General features: G+C 58.8%; 1 protein-coding gene across 2 annotated transcripts in view; it reads right to left on the bottom strand.

Annotated features, from left to right (window-relative positions):
- Positions 1 to 7669: 7669 nt before the first annotated feature.
- Positions 7670 to 18565, bottom strand: part of CSK (C-terminal Src kinase) — a 12306-nt gene continuing 1410 nt past the window's right edge. Inside the window, exons 1-13 of one of the 2 annotated variants that reach the window (XM_041418948.1) lie at positions 18480 to 18565; positions 13956 to 14032; positions 13643 to 13756; positions 13071 to 13183; positions 12230 to 12449; positions 11870 to 11963; positions 11730 to 11795; positions 11493 to 11592; positions 11273 to 11363; positions 9913 to 9986; positions 9623 to 9818; positions 8697 to 8783; positions 7670 to 8600 (exon numbers count right to left, since the gene is read on the bottom strand). In XM_041418948.1, the coding sequence (XP_041274882.1) occupies positions 8418 to 8600; positions 8697 to 8783; positions 9623 to 9818; positions 9913 to 9986; positions 11273 to 11363; positions 11493 to 11592; positions 11730 to 11795; positions 11870 to 11963; positions 12230 to 12449; positions 13071 to 13183; positions 13643 to 13756; positions 13956 to 13970 (1353 nt within the window). In that variant the 5' untranslated portion in view covers positions 13971 to 14032; positions 18480 to 18565 and the 3' untranslated portion in view covers positions 7670 to 8417. The remainder of the gene's footprint in view (positions 8601 to 8696; positions 8784 to 9622; positions 9819 to 9912; positions 9987 to 11272; positions 11364 to 11492; positions 11593 to 11729; positions 11796 to 11869; positions 11964 to 12229; positions 12450 to 13070; positions 13184 to 13642; positions 13757 to 13955; positions 14033 to 18479) is intronic. The other variant, XM_041418949.1, reaches the window with a different exon arrangement.

Consider the following 18565-nt stretch of genomic DNA (forward strand, 5'->3'; position numbering starts at 1 on the left):
GGAACTGGGCACCGGGCGGTGGAAGAGCCGGGACGAGCCGCGCTGGGCACCTGGGGAGCGGGGGCACCGGGTTAGGAGAGGTGGGGACAGGGGAGACGAGCTCCCGGGGAGGAGCCGCGGTCAGCGGAGCCGGGTTCGTGGGGAGCGGGGATTCGGGGTTATGGAGGATGCGGGATCAGCAGAGCCGAGCTCACACGGTATCGAACTCCCGAGGAGCCGGAATCAGCAGAGCTGAATTTCCCGGGAGGCGGAATAGAGAGTGATGGGAAGCCGGGGTCAGCATAGCTGAGTCCCCGCGGAGCTGTGGTGTCACGGAGCTGTGGGTCACGGAGGAGAGGGGCTCAGCGGGGATGAATTCCCGGGATGACGGAGAGCTGAGTGCCCGGGGTGGTGAGTACCGGGCGGTGGAGGAGCCAGGGACGGGGAGATGGGTTCCCGTAGAGCTGGGGCACGGGGTTATGGAGGAGATGGGGTCAGCGGAGATGAATTCCGGGGATGACAGAGTACCGAATTCCCGAGGAGCCGGGACCAGCGGTCAGAGCAGCGGAGTTCCCGGGCCAGTGGAGTACGGAGTTCCCGGGATGCCGGAGTACTGAGATGGAGGAGCCGGGCTCAGCGGAGCAGAGTTCCCGCGAGGTGAGTTCCCGGGACGGGGGAGTCGGGAGCTCCAGGAACGCCGGGGTCAGCGGAGCGGAGATGCCGGTATGCTGGAACACCGGGATGCCGGTATGCAGGAACACCGGGATGCCGGAACACCGGGATGCCGGGATGCCGGAGCACCGGGATGCCGGAGCTGCTGCCGGGGTGTGCGGGGTCAGCGGGGCCGCGCCGCCCGGCCGCCCATGGCGGAGCGGTCCCGGCCGGGAGCGGAGCGGAGCGGGCGCTGCAGCACCGGGGCTCGCACAGCTCCGGTGTGTGTGCCCCTGCACGGCGGCGGCGGCACCGCCTCCCGCCCGGCCCCGCCGCCTCCCCCGGCCCCGCCGCCCTCCGCCGGGAGGAGCCGCCGCCGTCCCGACCCGCCCCGGGGCACCGCGAGTGACGGCACCCCCGCGGGAAGGAGAAGGAGCCCCGGAGCTCCCCGGGGACACCGGGGTGGATGGAGCCACGGTGGAGGCCGTGGGGAGCCCCTCGAACACCCTTCCCCCCGTGATTCCCGGCTGCTCCATCCCACCGAGGAGCAAACCCACCCCAGCGCCCTTTCTCCCACTCCATTCCCCATCCTTGGGGTCTGGCAGGAGGAAAAGCCAGGCTTGACACTCGGAACAAGCCATATGTACCAGCAGCAGTCACAGCTGTTGTTTGCTCATCCATCCAAGGGCTGGTGCCCAAAAGTTCCCTCCTCTTTATCCTATTAACGATATCCCTGGAAGTATTCCCATCTCTGGAAGTGCCCAAGGCCAGGCTGGACAGGGCTTGGAGCAACCTGGGATAGTGGAAGGTGCCCATGGCAGGCGTTGGAGCTTGGAAGAGCTTTAAGATCTCTTCTGACTCCAGCCATTCTGGGATTGTGTAATCCCGTGATTTTATTATATTAATTAATACTGGAGCTGCTCTCAGCCCCCAGAACACAGGCATGAAGGCGTTCATTGATCACCTAAATTAGGAGAACATTGATTGCATTGCATCATTCCCTGGCTCTCTCCAGCCCCACTCCCACTCCTGCTCTTCCCTTTGACTGCAGCCGCATTCCAGGCCTTGGGGAGTGAGCAATTAATGGCATCAGCAACGCACCTCCCTTCCAGATGGCCAGCCTGGCTTTAACAGACATTTCTCCCTTTTTTCTTCTCTGCTCCTGAAAAATGAGCGTGAATCCAAACCCCAATCCCGGCTTGCGGGAAATCATTTCATTTCCGAAATATAAAGACAATCTCTGCAGATTAAAATGATGGAACAGCTGTGAAGCGACAGAACAAAGTGACAGAGGGAGGGGGGCTCGGCCCATCTCCTCCCATCCCCCCACCCAAGGTAAAATTATGTCTTAAGAGAAAAATAGGCTAAAAAATAACACATTTTTCTAGGACAATAATCTGGCCAGCAGCTTGGCAGTGTGCTGCTCTTAGGGATTGGGACACGCTCTTGGAGGTGACAACAGGGGATTTGTCCTGGTGAGGGCTCTCCTGGCAGAGCAGAGCCCCCTGACTGATGCCAGCAGTTCCCTTGTGTCCATCCAAATGTGCAAAGTGGGGCTGGGACGAGGGAGCTCCCTCCGTTTGGCACAAATCCAGATCACCCACAGCATCCCCCACCACGCAGGTGCCCCTGCTTCTGCTGCTCACCCGGAGCTGGCAGCCCAGGAGCCTCAACAGCTTTTTGAAGTGATGATTTTCGCTTTTCACACCGATCTGCAGGCTCTCCTAAGCGCTTTCCCATGGAGAACCCATGGAAAATTAATTTTAACCCACAATGAGCTGGCACAGCCTTGCTGAGAAATGTGCTGGGAGCCCCGGGCACCCTGCAGATGTCCCATTGCCAGCAGCGTGGCCACGTTCTGGCTGTCAGTCTGGCTGAAAAGAGGGGCAGGGAGAAGGACCAGCACCCCTGCTTGTGTCCTTGGGTGCTGGCCCGAGCCTCGTGTGGGCTCAGAGCAGATTTTGGATGCGGCTGGTCCTGGGAGCTCCGCTCACTCTGGATTTCGCTGCGAGCATCCATTAACAATAAGAGACTGGAAGTCAGGACCGATTTTTTCCAGCTGGGTTAGATGGGTCAGCTCCCACGGAGCCTCCCTGTCTGAGGAACTAAGAGCAAACAGCTCCTGACGAGCAGAACCGCTGGGCCAAGGCAGCTAGGTGAAAACAAGCCGGGCAGCGCCTCGGATCCCGCCCCTCCTGGCGGGATGCTCGCTCACCAGCTCGGGCTCTGCAGCCTCTTGCAGCCCTGGCTTTACAGGGATGGAGCAAAAGGCAAAGACCTCCAGAGAGGTTTTGCAGCTCTCCCATCCCCTCAGCTTTTCCTGGAGAGGCCGGTGTCCCACCTGGAGGCAGAGCCGGGAGGCCAATCAGAGGGTGCAGCGAGCTGGGAAATGATGCTTCGAGGTGGTTGATTTCCCCATTTGCCTTTCCTCGGGCAGCTGAACCGTTCCTCATCCCTGAAATATATTCAAGTGAGGATGAGTCATCCTTCCTGCCAGGACTCTAACCTGCCGTAATGAGATGTAAATCCTTGCATGACCTATTATATTAGCTTATGCTATATCACACATCTCCACGGATTAGGCGGCAGGGAGATGAGACGTCCCCCCGCCGCAGCCTCAGACAAGACGGTGGAAGTTAAGAGGATCCTCTCTCAGCGTTGACACCTGATTTAAATTGGAAGCAAGCAGCTCCCTCTGCCATGCTGAGAGGGATCATTCCAGCTCTTCTTTCCAGGTAACTGGCTGCAAAGGCACAGTTACCACAACCCGGGTTCCTGAGGAAGCTCCCGAGGTCCCCGAATGGCCCGGGAGCGGCCGGTCCCGTGGATTGTAGAGGGGAGGGGAAGGCTCGGTGACCTCGACCCGCAGGGCCATGGCAATAAGGCCAGCAGAAGGCTTGATCCTCGTCAGCCTGAAATGCAGGGAGCATTTTTAACCTTTGGAGACCCCGCAGTAATAGGTGAGGGAATCCTGGAAAGCCGCGTGGGTGCGCGCCAGCGCCTCGACGGGAGGGAAATGAGAAGGCGTTTCCAAAGCCAGCAGGCAGCCCGCTGCTGCTGCTGCTGCTGCTGCTGCTGCTGCTGCTGCTGCTGCTGCTGCTGCTGCTGCCGGGGATGTCACGCCGGCACTTGGCAGCTGATTGTCACTTCTGCTGATGGGGACAGGCACGGCCACCTCAGGAACCGCCGCGCTCTGACCCCGGGCGCAGGGCAGAGTCACCTTCGCTCTTGCCACCTGGGATGGGGACAGGGACACCCTGCTGTGCCCCTCGGGCACTGCGGTGAGGCACCGGGACATCAATCCAGAGTCCCTCTGCTGTTAGGGACCTCCAGCTCACAGGAGTCTGAGGGAAAATGTCCTGAAGGTCTTGAGAAAAACATCCCTTCAGTGGATCCCCACTGGGAGACGCTTTAGAGGGATCGAAGTGCTGCCGTGTCACTGACAGAGGGAATAAAGAAACTTTAGGATAAGGGTGTGGTAAATTACCAAATTAAATTATTTCTGGCATTTACTCAAACAGAACTCCATAAAGCTGGAATTTGCCTTGGCTGAGGAAGAGGGACTGCAGCTCAGCTTGTCGTGGAAGTGAAAACAAAGATTTCCCTGACCTAGAGAGGCATTCCCATGGAAAGCCCCCCATTCCTATAGAACCAAACCTCTGAGTTCCCAAAACCTGACATCATCTCCCCAGGATGAAAAAATCCCAGTGCACCCCTCCTCACCTTGAGGTTTCCTGGGAGACCTCCGGGAGCCCCTGAGAGGTGCTGGGAAGGGAAGCCAGGAGTGGGAATGCTGCTGGGGTGTCCCCCCAATTCCCTCGGAATTCCCTATTCTCATCTTCATGTCATTGAGCACGGGGCTGCCCAGACTCACTTTGGTGGGGTTTGGGAGGTTTGGGGTGGGAATGGTCCTGTCACCCAGGACATCCATCCCCAAGGATTGGGATTGGGTTGGGAATGGTCCTGTCATCCAGGTCATCCGTCCCTAGGGAGGGGGGATTTGGGGTGGGAATGGTCATAGAAGACAAAGAGCCCCTGTCCCAAAAGATGGGAGTTTTGGGGTAGGAATGATCACACAGGACACAGAGCCCTGGTCCCAAGGGATGGGGGTTTAGAGTGGGAATGGTCCTGTCATCCAAAACATCCATCCTGAAGGATTGGCATTGGGATGGGAATGGTTCTGTCATGCAGAACATCCATCCTGAGGGACAGAGATTTGTGGTGGGAATGCTTCTGTCATCCAGAACATCCACTCCCAGGGATGGGGGTTTTGGGGTGGGAACTGTCCTGTCCCACGGGACACAGAGCCCCTCCCCAGGGGACAGGGAGGTTTTGGGGTGCCCTGAGTGCTCTGGCAGAGGAGGAGGGGAAGCAGCTCCCAGCAGAGAAGCGGCTGCCATTCCCGCCGGGAGGAGGGGGGCTGTGCGAGGTGAGGAAGAAGAGGGAGGTGCTGGGGGCGGCGGGGGGGCTCCCACGGCGGTGTCTGCACCCGAGCCATGACACAAATGCGGCCGGACAGACATACAGAGCATGTAAACAGGCACATGGGGCGAGCATGTGCTGCTCCGCGCCGCTGGTGGAGAGCGAGCCCCGAGCAAAGGCACTCGGCAGCCCCAGCGCACACACGGCCGCGCACACGCAGCATTCCCACGGGGGATCTTCCCAGCCTTGCCTTCATTTCCTGGAGTGCCCAGAAGAAAAAAAAATAAAAATACAAAAACAACTAAAAAAAGAGAGCGAGAGAGAGAGAGAGAGAGAGAGAGAGAGGGAGAAAGAGGTGAACGGCGCGGAACGGTGATGGGAATGGCTTTGTACATGGCGCTAAAAATAGTCCTTGTGATAAAGTCGATCGCGGAGGGGGAGGAGGCAGCGCACAGATGCCAGCGAGGGATGCCAGGGGTTGGAAAGCCCGTGCTCCGAGGATGGAGCGGAAGGGCCGTAATTAGAGCTGGTAATTAGCCCCAAGCAGCACTGAGAGAACCGAGCCGCTGGTGGGGGGCTCATGGCACCCCCTCTGCTTTGCCACCCCGGCAAATGAGGAGCAAGGGCTGCAGCTGGAATTCTGGAATCCTTTGGAGGGATTTTTGGGTGTTTAGGGCGAGGAAGGCTCTCTGCAGCTCTGTGGGTAACGGGGAGAAGGCAGGCAGGGTGTGGGACACGGGAAGAGCCAAAGCTGGTGGAAGGAACCCTAAGGAGGAAGAGAAGGATCTGCAGGGAGCGGGGGGAGCCAGGGCCGGGGCTGGAAAGGACCATTTGGCTCAGGAGTCCGTGTGGGGTGCAGGGGATGGGTAGGGACACAAAAGCAAAGGATGTGTGACTTTGGAGATGGCCCTTTCCACACGCCAAACCCCAGCTCTCCCCAGCCCTGTCCCGACCCAGCTGGATCCCAAGCTCCAGCCCGAGCTGGGATCCCGCTGAGCCGTGTGGAGAGGAGAGGCAGCAGGACGGAAAGCTGGATTTTCCAGAGCTTTTTTAGACGCCGTGTTCCTGTTCCCTCTGCCGTGTTCCCTCCTGGCACGGCGGGAGAGGTCCCCGTGTGCCATGGGAATAACGCCCTGCCCGCCGATGATTCACGCCGGGAATCTGAGGCAGGATGGGAGCTGACACAACTGGGCCCAGCGCCCGTCTCTTTGCCCGAGGGAGGAGGAGGAGGAGCAGGAGGAAGAAGGGGACATGATGTGAGCCAGCACTCAGAGCCCCGGGGTGCCACTCAGCCTGTCCCCTCTGCCCACGCTGCTGCTGATGGACAGAGCCCCAAAATCCCTGGAGGGATCCAGGATGAGCAGCTCCAGGCCCAGAGCGAGAGAGATCCAGCAGCAGGAGCAACCCTCTCTTGTGGGGGGAAACTGAGGCACGGTGCTGGCAGGAGGGGCAGGACCCTGGCAAATCAGGGTTAAATTCCCTGGTTTGTAGTGAAGAACACGATTTCTTCCAGCAGCTCTCTCAGCATCCTTCAACTACATCCCGGAGGATGCTGAGGCACCAAACACCACTCCTGAGACCAGGCACAGCCTCAAAAATGAGAAGTGTGGTGCCATTTGGGGGAAAATCAAAAACTGAAATAATCGAAGATCTCAATAACTTTGGGGTGAGTCTTCTCCCCTTTTTTGACAGCTGGCAGTAACCCAGGGCAAGGGGACAGGAGGGGACACAGTGGGGGACAGGAGCAGAGCCCTCCCTGCAGTCTCCATCACGTGAAGGTTCTGGGTATTTCTCGCCATTCCCAAAGCCGTTTCTTGCCGGCTTTGCCTGTAAATGACTTTAATCTTCATAAGCCCAAAAAGTAAAGCTGCTTATCCCGCTGGGCCCTGCTGGAGCACTGGCAGGAACGGGGGGGACGTGGACAGGAGGAGAGGGGTCAGTCCAGGGGAGAGGAAACCCCACGGAGCTACATCACATCCCTCACCCCCATCCCATCCCGACACCCCGAGGTCTCAGGGAAGGGGGTCAGCAGCACACGTCCCCTCTGCACGCTCCATCCCACATCCCTGAGCTGTGCCCGTGTCCCACCGCTCCCTTTTTTCTCCTTTAACTCCGCTCCAGGAGGAATCTCGGTCTCAATCCCGGCCCAAAGCAGGCGGAGAGCTCCGCCCGGGGTTTGCCAAGCCGGCAGCCGGCAGAGCCGGTGCTCCGCGCGGCGTTTAACGCTGAATAATTCCCTGCGGATGAGCGAGCGGAACTATTCTAAACCTGCCAGACAACACCTCCACCCCGCTCCCTCCTGGGATTCCACGGGGACAGCTCTGGGGACGGGGCCCGGGACCTCGGGGTCTCACTGCACAGCTGGGACACGCAGGGAAGGAGCGAGGTTCAGGAATCGGCCCCAGGCTGCATCCCCTGCCTGCTCAGAGCATCGGAAAGCAAAGCCTGGTCCAAAGGGGAGCTTTGGCACCGCTTCCTCCCTGTCACAGATCTCAGGGGCGGGATGCAGCCAAGTGCTGCCCAAGCTGCTCATCCCCACCTATTTGGGGAGGAGATGGGGGCTTCACCCCTACTTTTTCCCCTGCTGCTGGCAACAGAGGGGGGCCGAGGCGGGGTGTGCCGCGTCCGTATGGAATGGTTTTTTATTACAGTTTTTAATCTCACAGTCGGTAGCATTACATGAGAATAAAGCACTGGACAGGACTGGAAAAAAAGGCCTCTGGAGACAGCATGCAAACATTGCAACGAGTTTAAAGCAAAACAACCCAAAAAAAAAAGCGTCTGGCGGGGACGCGGCCGCGCTCTCCCGACCGGGCGGCGAGTCCAGCGTCTCCCCGTCAACCATCACTTCTGTCGCTGGGGGTTTCCTTTTCATGTGTCCGTTTCATTGGTTTATTTATTATTATTCTCCTTTTAACAACCTTCTTCTCTCTTTTTTTTTTTCCTTTTTTTTTTTCTTCTTTTAATTACATTAAAAAATAAGATTCGTACTTTAGTAAAACGCCCAATGCTCTCAGCTGGGCCTTGCTCGAAATAATAAAAAAACAACGACAAAGAAAAAAAACAAAAAAACAAACCCAAAACAATAAACGCCCCCCCCTAAAACTGAGAAAACAACAAAAAACCCCACAAAAATAAAAAAAAAAGAGCGTGGGAGACAAAAACGAAACAAAAAAACAACCCCAAACCTGGAAAATAAAAAAACAAAACTGACACATTTGGAAGTTTGGAAGCAACCGGGGGAATTGGGGGGGCACCACACCCCCGGGGCTCCCTCCTGGTGCCGTGGTGGGGCAGGGGGCTGAGCACACCCCGCTCCCCCCCAGAGTGGGTCCCCTGCGGCCATGGGGTGGCAGAGCCCCCCCTCACAGGTAGAGCTCCTTCTCTTTGATATGCACTAGCTGTTCCCGGAGCTGGTGGAAGGAAGGCCGGTGGCCGGGGTCCAGCGTCCAGCACTTCTTCATCACCTCGTAGACGACGGCCGGACAACCGTCCGGAGCATCCATCTTATAGCCCTTCTCCACGCGGGGCACCACGTCCTTCAGGGGCTGCGGGACATTGGGCACGTCAGCGAGGGGCTCTCCCCAAAAATCTGGGCTCAGCTCCCCCCCAAAATCCAGCCCCTGGGGGTGCTCATCACTCACAATTCTCGGATAAGGCACTCGCCCGAAGGAGTAGATTTCCCAGAGGAGGATCCCGAAGCTCCACACGTCCGACTTGGTGGAGAATTTCTGCAAGGAGAGAAGCCCTGTGAGCAGGCTCAGGCAGGGGTGTGGGATCTACAGCTCCACAGAAGATTGTGGACTTTGGGTGTGGGAATCAGTAGTGTTGGACAATTCTTTTGTTAGATAATAGTTTAAGAAAAACACAGAGCTCAATCAGAAATTATGCTTATGCTTTCTTGCTTTGCTTGCTTTTAGCCATGCAGATTTGCCAACCTAAAACAAATATTTGGGTGACTTTAGCTAATGCTTCAGGTTTAGATACTGTATGTTTGTCCAACACGGCCCCCAAAAAACCATTTTGCACCTATTTGGTTGGTGTGCCAGTGGATGCTTGGCTAATCCCAAAAGATACTCAAAAAGCTCGATCAGGCACATTCGTGGGATCATCCCCAAATAATCTCTGGATTCTGGTGGATGCATGGGAACAGTGGGCTCCTCACCTTCCCAAGGCATCTTCTGAGCCTCAAAAATTAGAGATCCTTGGCTTTATGTACATGACCTATTGTGTCAAATTTAATTATATAATAAAAGATGTTACTCCCTTTCACAGCATATTTAAAACTCAGACCTCACGGTGCAACTATACTTCTTTAATTCAATCTGCATTTACTGCTTCCTTCCAATTACCTGGTGGAATGTTTTTCATTTGTGGAGACAGGCTTTGGCCTGCTATCCCAGCACACATCACAGGACCAAGGGTGGCAAGGGATCTTCCCCACCCTCAGGGCAGGCGCTTTTGGGGTCAGACAGTGGCACTCAAACACCATCCCTGGGACAGCCCGGGATGTTCCCCCTTCCCACAGCTTCCACCATACCCAAGGCCCCCCTCTGCTCTGCTCACCCACCTTTTCTCTAAGTGCTTCTGGTGCTGTCCACTTGACAGGCAGCTTGCCTGTGTCCTGTGTGGAGGAGGCTTCCTTGGTGAGCCCGAAATCGCTGACCTTGGCGATGTTGTCCTCCGAGACCAGCACGTTCCTCGCCGCCAGGTCCCGGTGCACGAAGTTGTTGGCTTCCAGGTACTCCATGGCTTCACAGACATCTCTGGGAAGGGGGAGGCACAAGGGGCTTGGCAGGGCAGTCCCAAAGCACGGGTGGGGCGGGTCAGGGGGTGGGCATGGCCTTGCCTGGTACTTACAAGGAGAACTTGAGCAGACAGTCTGCCCCGAGCACCGACCGCCCGCGCGACCGCAGGTAGTCTACTAGGCTGCCCTGGAGGCAGGGATGGACAGAGAGGTGGGGTCAGCAGGGCCAGCAGCCCACCTGCTGCCCCTCCCTTGTGGCGCAGGACCAGGGGATGATACCCCTCCCTTGTGGGGCAGGACCAGGGGAGATGTCCCTTTAAGATGGGGCAGGACCCAGGGATGATGTCCCTCCCTCATGGGACAGGACTCAAGGAGGATGTCCCTCTCTTGTGGGGAAGGACCTGGTGATGATGTCCCTCCCTCATGGAGCAGGATCTGAGGATGATGTCCCTTTAACATGGGGCAGGACCCAGGGATGATGTCCCTCCCTCATGGGACAGGACTCAAGGAGGATGTCCCTCTCTTGTGGGGAAGGACCTGGTGATGATGTCCCTCCCTCATGGGGCAGGACCCAGGGATGATGTCCCTTTAGGATGGGGCAGGACCCAAGAATGATGTCCCTCCCTCATGGGGCAGGACCAGGGAAGATTTCCCTCCCTTACGAAACAGGACCCAAAGAGGATGTCCCTTTAAGATGGTGTAGGACCCAGGCAGAATGTCCCTCCCTTATGGGGCACAATCCAGGGAAGATGTCCCTTTAGGATGGGGCAAGACCCAGGGAAGATTTCCCTCCCTTATGGAACAGGACCCAAGGAGGATGTCTCTTTAAGATGGTGTAGGACCCAGGCAGAATGTCCCTCCCTTAAGGGGCAGAATCCAGGGAAGATGTCCCTTTAGGATGGGGCAAGACCCAGGGAAGATTTCCCTCCCTCATGGGGCAGGACACAAGGATCATATCCCTCATGGAGCAGGACCAGGGAAGATTTCCCTCCCTTATGGTTCAGGACCCAAGGAGAATGTCCCTTTAAGATGGGGCAGGACCACGGATGATGTCCCTTTTAGGATGGGGCAGGACCCAGGGGAGATGTCCTTTAAACGAAGGACAGAACACAAGGATGATGTCCCGTCCCTCCCTTATGGGACAGGACCCAAGGAGAATGTCTCTTTAAGATGGGGCAGGACCAGGGATGATGTCCCCTTTAGGATGGGGAAGGACCCAGGGGAGATGTCTTTTAAACGAAGGACAGAACACAAGGATGATGTCCCTCCCGCAAGGGGCAGATCTGGGGATGCCAACCCCCTGGGAGCCAGCGATGGGACACGGGACACTGCCACCTGCAGCCACCTCTGTGGCCCCAGCAAGATGCAGTCCAAGCTGGCATGACCCAGCCGTGCCAGGGTGAAGCCCCAGGAGCGTGGGGGGGACAAGGGGACAGAGGGGGAGGGCAGGTGGCCGGGTGGGGGGGGTCTCACCTTGGCCATGTACTCGGTGACGATGTAAAGGCCACTCTTCTCCTCCACAATCACCCCCAGCAGCTGCACCAGGTTGCTGTGTCGGAGCTGCCTGCGTGCCACAGGAGGGCTCAGGGCAGGGGTTTGGGGACAAGAGGGGTATCAGGGACCACCCACCCCTGCTGACAGGGACAGAAGTGCCCCCTCCCTCACGCTGTCCCCCCAGTGAGGTGACACTCACGTCATGACGGACGCCTCTGCCAGGAAGGCCTGCGCTGTGGCGTCGTTTTTAATGCACTTCACGGCGACTTTGTTCCCCCGGTAATCCCCCAGCATCACGTCTGCAGGCCAGGAGAGACGGGCACAGGAGGCACTGGGAAGCATCCCAGCCTCCTGCAGCCCCACAGCACCCCGGGGGGGGCTACAGAGGAGCCCCCCACCATTCAGGGCCACCACGCGCTGGGGACAGCGAGCTCACCTCCGAATTCCCCTTTGCCAATGATCTGTAGCAACTTGAGGTCCTTCATGTTGAGGGCCCAGCCGCCTGCACGGGGGACAAGGGGCAGTGAGGGGGTGCTGGGGGGTGCCAGGGGCAGGGGAGGGGGCACGGCCACTCACTGCGGGAGAACTCGTCCTGCGCTGCCACCGTGCCCTCCATCAGCTTGGGTTTGATGAGGCGGGTGCAGAGCCCGTCTGCGTCCGTGGTGTAATGCTGGGGGGACACGGCGTGGGGAGGGTGACACCTTGGCACGGGGCGGGGGTGACACCCCGGCGGTGCCAGGCTCTCAGGTCCCACCAGGTGGCAGCACGAGGCCACGGACAGGCCTTGTCCCTCCTCCTCCTCCTCCCTCTGTCCCCAGCATCCCCACCCCAGGGCACCAGCAGAGAAGGAGGAGCACCCACCGCCCCCAGGCTCCAGGTCCCAGAAGCTCTGATGTCCCCGTACGTCCCCACAGGGGATGCCAGCGGCGGCCTCACCTCCACCAGCTGCATGAGGTTCTCGAAGTAGACCTCCTCGTCGATGCTGAGCTTGCTGGAGGAGTAGATGATGCGGTAGTGCTCCACCTTGCCCTCGCAGCTGACGCACAGCGTGTAGTCGCCGGGGTAGTTGGTGCTCTCCCGCACCAGGAACAGCCCCGTCTCGGGGGGGTACAGCAGCCGCTCCGCCTGCTCCCGCGTGATCTTCCCGTGGAACCACCTGCAGGACCACGGAGGGTGAGCTCAGGCTGCCCTCGCCCCTGCGGGGCTGTGTTTGATGTGCAGCACCTTTTGGCCCTGCCTGCGTGGGGACGGTGTTCCTGCTGTCCCGGTGCTGCTCCTGGCTGTCCACACCCACCCCTGACACAGCTCCTTCCACGGAGTCCTGCTCCCCTCCTCCTGGCCCCAGCTGGGGTTCTGCCCCTCTGCACGCTCCCAGGAGGTTCCTCCCCCAGCCTGGGAGTCACTGGCAGCTCTGGGACACAGCAGGAACACCAAAACCCTCTGTCTCCCATCCCTCCTGTACAGGGCCCATTCCAGCCTTCCCTCTTCCTCCCAGCAGCCTTTACCTAACCCTAGGTTAGCTTAACCCTAACCCCAGCCTTGGGTAAAAAAAATCAATTTAAATCACAACCCAACCATCTAATCACCTTTCCAGCCATGCAGGCAGCTCCCAAAACACCCAGAGCTCTCCCCAGCAGCAAATCCCAATCCCAAATCCACACTGCTGCCCCTTGTGCCCTCTGTGGAATGTCCCTTCTGCTGGGACACAGCTGTGGCCATGGGGATGCTCCAGCCCCAGCTGCCTGCCCTGGTCCCAGAGCCCTGGCTGGATACTCACGGCATGAGGCTGAGCTTGATGCCAGCTTTGACCCCTTCCCGCTTCTGGACGTAGTTAGCAGGAATGATGCCCTCCCTGCCCACCTTGTTCTTCGCCTTGTACCAGTTGGGATCCTGTGGGGACAGCAGGATGTCACAATGAGCCCCTGGCCCCTGCATCCCTCCCGAGGAGCCCTTTGGGGGTTCCCCAAGCACCCCGGTTCCCCCTTGCTGGCTGCAGGAAGGATGGGATGAGCCGGGCATCAGGGTCAGTGCCGGGACCACCAAACCCCCAGTGCTGGTGGCCCCACAGGGCTCACTGTGATCCCCTCCCAACCTGTCAGGCATCCCAGAGACCCCCAAATCCAGAGCCCCTCTTTTCCTTCCCTGGAGAGGAGTCCAGCACCGCTGCCTCTCCCATCCCTCCTCCATCTCCCGAGAGGCGCTCGCCTTTTGGAGAAACCTTAACTAACGAGGCCATGAATTAATTAACCGAGCTCCCGGCCCGATTCACGCCCAGCGGGACTGGCAGGACCGGGGGCTGCCACTGGCACGTGTCACAGGGTGCAGGGACACGGGAAGGGGACACCTTACCTTGGTGACAGCGACGATGGTGAGCACGTCTCCTTTGCTGAAGGGCAGGTCCTGCTCGGCGGTACCGTGGAAGTTGTACTTGGCGATACATTCTGTACCGGACGGCCACACGGCCTGGCAGGAGCAGGGGGTGCCATCAGAGCCCTGCCTGAGCGTGTCACCCACCCCCGCCACCCCCTGACCCTCGGGGACCCCCCCTTGCAGATGGGAACCCAAAGGGGGTCTGTTTAAACCACGTGTCCCCACGTCCCTCCCGAGCGCTGGGGCCACCTGTGGATGGCTCCATGCCCGCCTCTCCTCACCCAGAGCATACCTGCATCCCTGACATCTTCTCAGGAGGTTGGGGCAGCGACTCTCACAGGGGGGACACGTCACTTGGTACCATGAGACCTGCAAGGGGGAAAGGATGGCTGAGAACAGGGCACGGTGGGAACGAGGCACGGCTGAGAACGGGCCACGGCAGGAACGAGGAGGATGCAGCAGCCCCCAAAGGATGCTCTCAGGACAGGTGAGCATCTCTCCTCCCTCCAAAAACAGGTCCTGCATCCAAAATAACCCCAAATCGAGGTGGAACTGGGAGCTCCAGGCCTGCTCAGTCCCTGCAGTCAGGGTGGGAGCAGCTGCTCACCCGGATCAGGAGGCATTTGCACGGATACAGCTGCTTAAGAACTGAGTTTTGAGTGCAGCATCTGCACCAAGGAAAAGTCCAGCACAGCGTGGAGATGCCCAGAGAAGGAAGGGAACAGAGATGACCTCCAGAAGGTCCATCCCACTCCTCTCCCAGGCTACACAGCCAGAGCCCTGCTCTCCCTGGTGACCCACACGCGGAAACATCCAGCCTTGAGAGCTTCCCAGGCCTGGGATCCAAAAGAAATAAACCAAAACGGCTCCCTGCAGCATGAAAACCACTGGGACTCTGGAACGTGCAGCTCCTGAAGCCCAGGGGGATGTGCTGCCCGGGGGTGCTGTGCTCTGGGATGGGTGTGTGGGAGGCAGGGGAACAAACCCGGCTTTATTCCCGCCGCTCCAGCCCCCGGCACGGGATGAAGTCACCGGCCCCACAATCAAACCAGGCTTTCTTGGGCTGGGGCACAGGGGTCGTGCCGGGCTGGGGGGCACAGAGGGGGACACAGGCAGAGCAAGCCCCACAACCCACCCAGACATGGCTGAACTCAGCCCCTCCTCGGGGTCACCGCCAGCAGCCCTGCCGTGGTGTCAGCCAGGGCTGGGGGTATTTTGGGAAGGAGGAAGTGAAACCAGGGGCAAGGCCGAGGACGGGAGGAGGAAGGAGATAAGGGGCAGAGCTGCGGGAGGAAGAGCAGGGTGAGAACGTGGCCCTGTTTCCACCACGTGCCCGCAGCCTTCCGGAAAAGGCGTCACGCTGCCCCCAGCACCTCTGTCACCTTCCCCCAGCGCGGGGACACGGCACACGGCCCTCTGCTTTTGGCAGAAATCCAGGCTGGGGTGTTCACCCCAAAAACAGAGCCTGGCCACCTGAGGGGTTTCCATCACCATGGTGTTGGGTGGGTTTCTTTGCCAGCCAGCCCAGGGAAAGCTGGAGATGGCACCCAAACCCAGCCTGGTGGCACCTTGGGGACACTGCCAGGAGTGCCAGGATCTGGGGAGGGCACAGCCCAGCAGTTCTGGCTGGGGAGCACCAGCTGGGATCCACAGCTGGGAACACAGCCCCCCAGAACATTCCCAGCTCCAACCCCCTGCTGTTCCAAGCTGATTTTTGCTTAAATTTTGGATTTACACCAAATTTCAGCCAGGGGTCTGGATCCCACCGGTCAGAAACGCAGCACCCAAAAACCAGGGAATGAACTCCACTCTCTAGGCCACAGAGGGATTTAGCTGAAGCCTGGAAGGAGGTTTAAGGGGGATTTCCCATGGCTGGGGCTCTCAGCCCTGTTCCCCATCCAGCGTCCCGTGGGGACGCCGAGCACAGGCTGTTGCTCAAGGAGAGCCCAAAGCCCTGAGTCAGCGCTTCCCACCGGCCAGGCCTTATTTCCAAACAGCCAAAAATCAGCAGGATGGAGGTTTCACCCGAGGTATGACCAGCTGGAAAACCCTGGAGCCAGTGAAGGGATGCCCAAAGGTTCACCCCACGTTTCCCACCCCGTGCAGGAGCTGAATCCTGCCAGTCCCGAAGGCCGCTTGTTTGGGCTTTCAGCTCACGGATGTCACCAGCATTTATATTTGATAAATGCAGCGAGGATACAAAATTCATAGCCTGCCTTCATAAAGAGAATTTTTTTTCCCCTGCTAAAGAGGAAACTGCCTGAGCAAACCCCACCAAGAACACGCTGCAGCCAGCCCAGGCTTTTTTATCTTCCCGGATCGTGGATATTCATGGCACAGGACTGTGGCATTGTTATAAATACACACAATAAATCTGCCTTTCACTTTTAAAGAGGGAGGTGGTTCCAACAGCAGGAGCTGCCCCTCAGCCCGACACAGGCCTTCCTCCTCTGAGCCTCATTTTCTTTTTAATCGGTACCTAATTTCTGCCTCAAAGCCGAGACTTTCCGAGGAAGAGGAGGAGGAGGAAACCACACGGGGCAGCTGCCAAAGCAGCCCCCCGAAGGCCTCATGTGACAGCCAGCGGTTCCTGCCGCGCGTCACCCGGGCCAGCCCCGGCCCCGTGGCCGCTTCCGCCCGCCCCGCACATCCCTGGGGATGCTGGGCTGGGAGAAGGACCTGGAGATGCTGCCCGAGTGGATCCACAGCTTCAAAGCAGCATCCTGTGCCTGCCGGGAAAACACGGGCATCGCCCCTTCTCTCCTCCAGGAGGATGTGCGGCAGCACATGAAAGAAATTAATAATCATTTTAAAAATTAGCCAGGGAGCAGCCGGGCTGATTGGGCAGAGCCCGGTGCTGGGTTTGGCTGTTCCCAGCCCTGCCAGGCCAGGGTTTGTTCCTTCTGCAAGCTTCTCACTCCCGAATTGGGGCTCAGGATGTGCTCAGGTGAACCAAATCCCAGCTCCTCTTTTTGCCCGGCGGAGCATCCTGGGTGCAGGAGCTCCAGGGATGGATCTCACCCTCCAGCTCCATCCCCACGGCCCTGCTCCTGCATTTCCCTGTGGGAAGGCCGGCCTGGCAGCCAGGAGCTGGGCAGGGCAGGTACAGCCAACACCTCTGAGAATCCAAAGGGCACTGGGAAGTGAGCTGGAGACAGTGTTCCTCTCATGAATCAAAATAAAATCCAGTCGTGCCAGACCCACGGGAGGGCTGGGAGAGGAGTTTGGGACCTCCACAGGAGCACCACCACCACGGGGTGGGCAGGGTGAAGGATGCTGCATCTCAATTTCAAAACCAAGCAGGGGAGAGCAGCACCTGCCCAGCTCCAGGATGACCCTGTTGAAATGAAGTTTGGTTGTTGATGGCACAGAAGCTTCATTCCCAGCGGGTACAGGTGTGTGGGCACCACCCACACCCACCCTCTTTCGCGCATCCACCTCCCAATGAAGTCCTTTAAACTTCAAAAAACAACCAAAGAAAAAAAAAATCCCAAACCTACCCCAAAGCAGACAACATCCTCCCTGCTCTGAAAGATGTTATCTGCTGTTATTACAACGAACACCTACGATTACGCTAATCGAAAGAAAAATGTTCTTCCTTCATCTCGCCCGCCTGCTCGCAGCGTTTCGGAGCTGCTCCCCCAAACCAGCCCCGGCCGGGTGCCCTGCTGCAAAAAAGGGGGGAAGGAGCTTCTTTTTCAGGGGTTTTAAAATTCTTTTAGAAGAGAAAGAGAAGATGCTGCTGGTCAGAGAGCTGGAGGCACCTGGGGGACAGGTGGAGGCCTGGAGAGAAGCTGCTCCCGGCCCCACATTGCAAGGAGGGTTTCCTGGTCCTTCTTCACCCTACAAAAACCCTACAAAAAAGGAGCAGGGCGACCTTCCACCAGAAACCACCCCAGTGTGCCATTCCCAGCTGCTGTCACCTGGGGACGGGGACAGGATGTGGAGTGGGGCACGGAAGGGTTTTATTGGCAAACGCCCACTCCAAACTGAAAAGCTGGAGGCAGGCAGAGGTCAAAGGGCAAAGAGGCACCCCAAAACTCCCTGCCTTTGCAGGGGTTACCCCACGGCTCCATCACTCCCACGAGGGAGGACGGGGATGCTCCCAAAACCTCCCGCATCCCTCCGGGGACCTCTCCGGACACTCCCTGCCTTGCCAGGATGGGGCCGTGCTCCTTCGTGGAACAAACCCCTGTCCCGGGAGGAAGGCTGCCATCCTCATCCTCCTCCCGCTCCCCAGCCCTCGCACCTCCGATTTGCCTCTATTTTTTTTTTTTTTTAAACTTTTTGATTTTTCGGGGGGATTTTTTTTTTCCGCCCGACGGCACAACCCCTTTCGCTCTCGCTGAACCAACGAGCAACAGCCGCGGCTATAAATAACCCGCCGCCGCCTTATTGCCCAAAAAAAAAAAACCCAAAAAAACCCAAAAAACCAAACCCCTAACAAAAAACAACAACAAAAAAAAAAGCCCCAAATTTTAAAACACTCAGCCCAACAATGCCCCTCCGAGCAGCCGGGTGCCCGGGCTGTCCCCGCGGCTCCCGTTCCCGCGGGCCTTTGTACGGGATGGGGATGCACGGCACGGGGAGGTGGTACCCCCGCGGGCTCGGGACCCCCGCAGCATCCCCTCGCTGCGCCGGGGGTCGCTCTCCGCCTCCCCGCGGGACGGGAAGGGGGAGCGCGGTCCCCGGGGGCTGCGGCGGGGCGGGAGCGGCCGTGCCGGGGTCACCGGGGGTCAGGCGGGGCCGGACCCGCGCCCCCCGCCCATTGTCCGCGCCCCGCGGGCTGCCCGCGCCCGGCGCCGCCGTCACTCACCTCCCTCCGGGCAGGGGCTCAGCCCGCCGCCGGCTGCTCCATGCGGCGCCGCCGGGACCTCCGGGCTCGGCTGGGCCGGCGGGGGG

Source organism: Onychostruthus taczanowskii, unplaced genomic scaffold, assembly GCF_017590055.1.
Source record: "Onychostruthus taczanowskii isolate IOZ18803 unplaced genomic scaffold, ASM1759005v1 scaffold6, whole genome shotgun sequence".
Classification (NCBI taxonomy): domain Eukaryota; kingdom Metazoa; phylum Chordata; class Aves; order Passeriformes; family Passeridae; genus Onychostruthus; species Onychostruthus taczanowskii.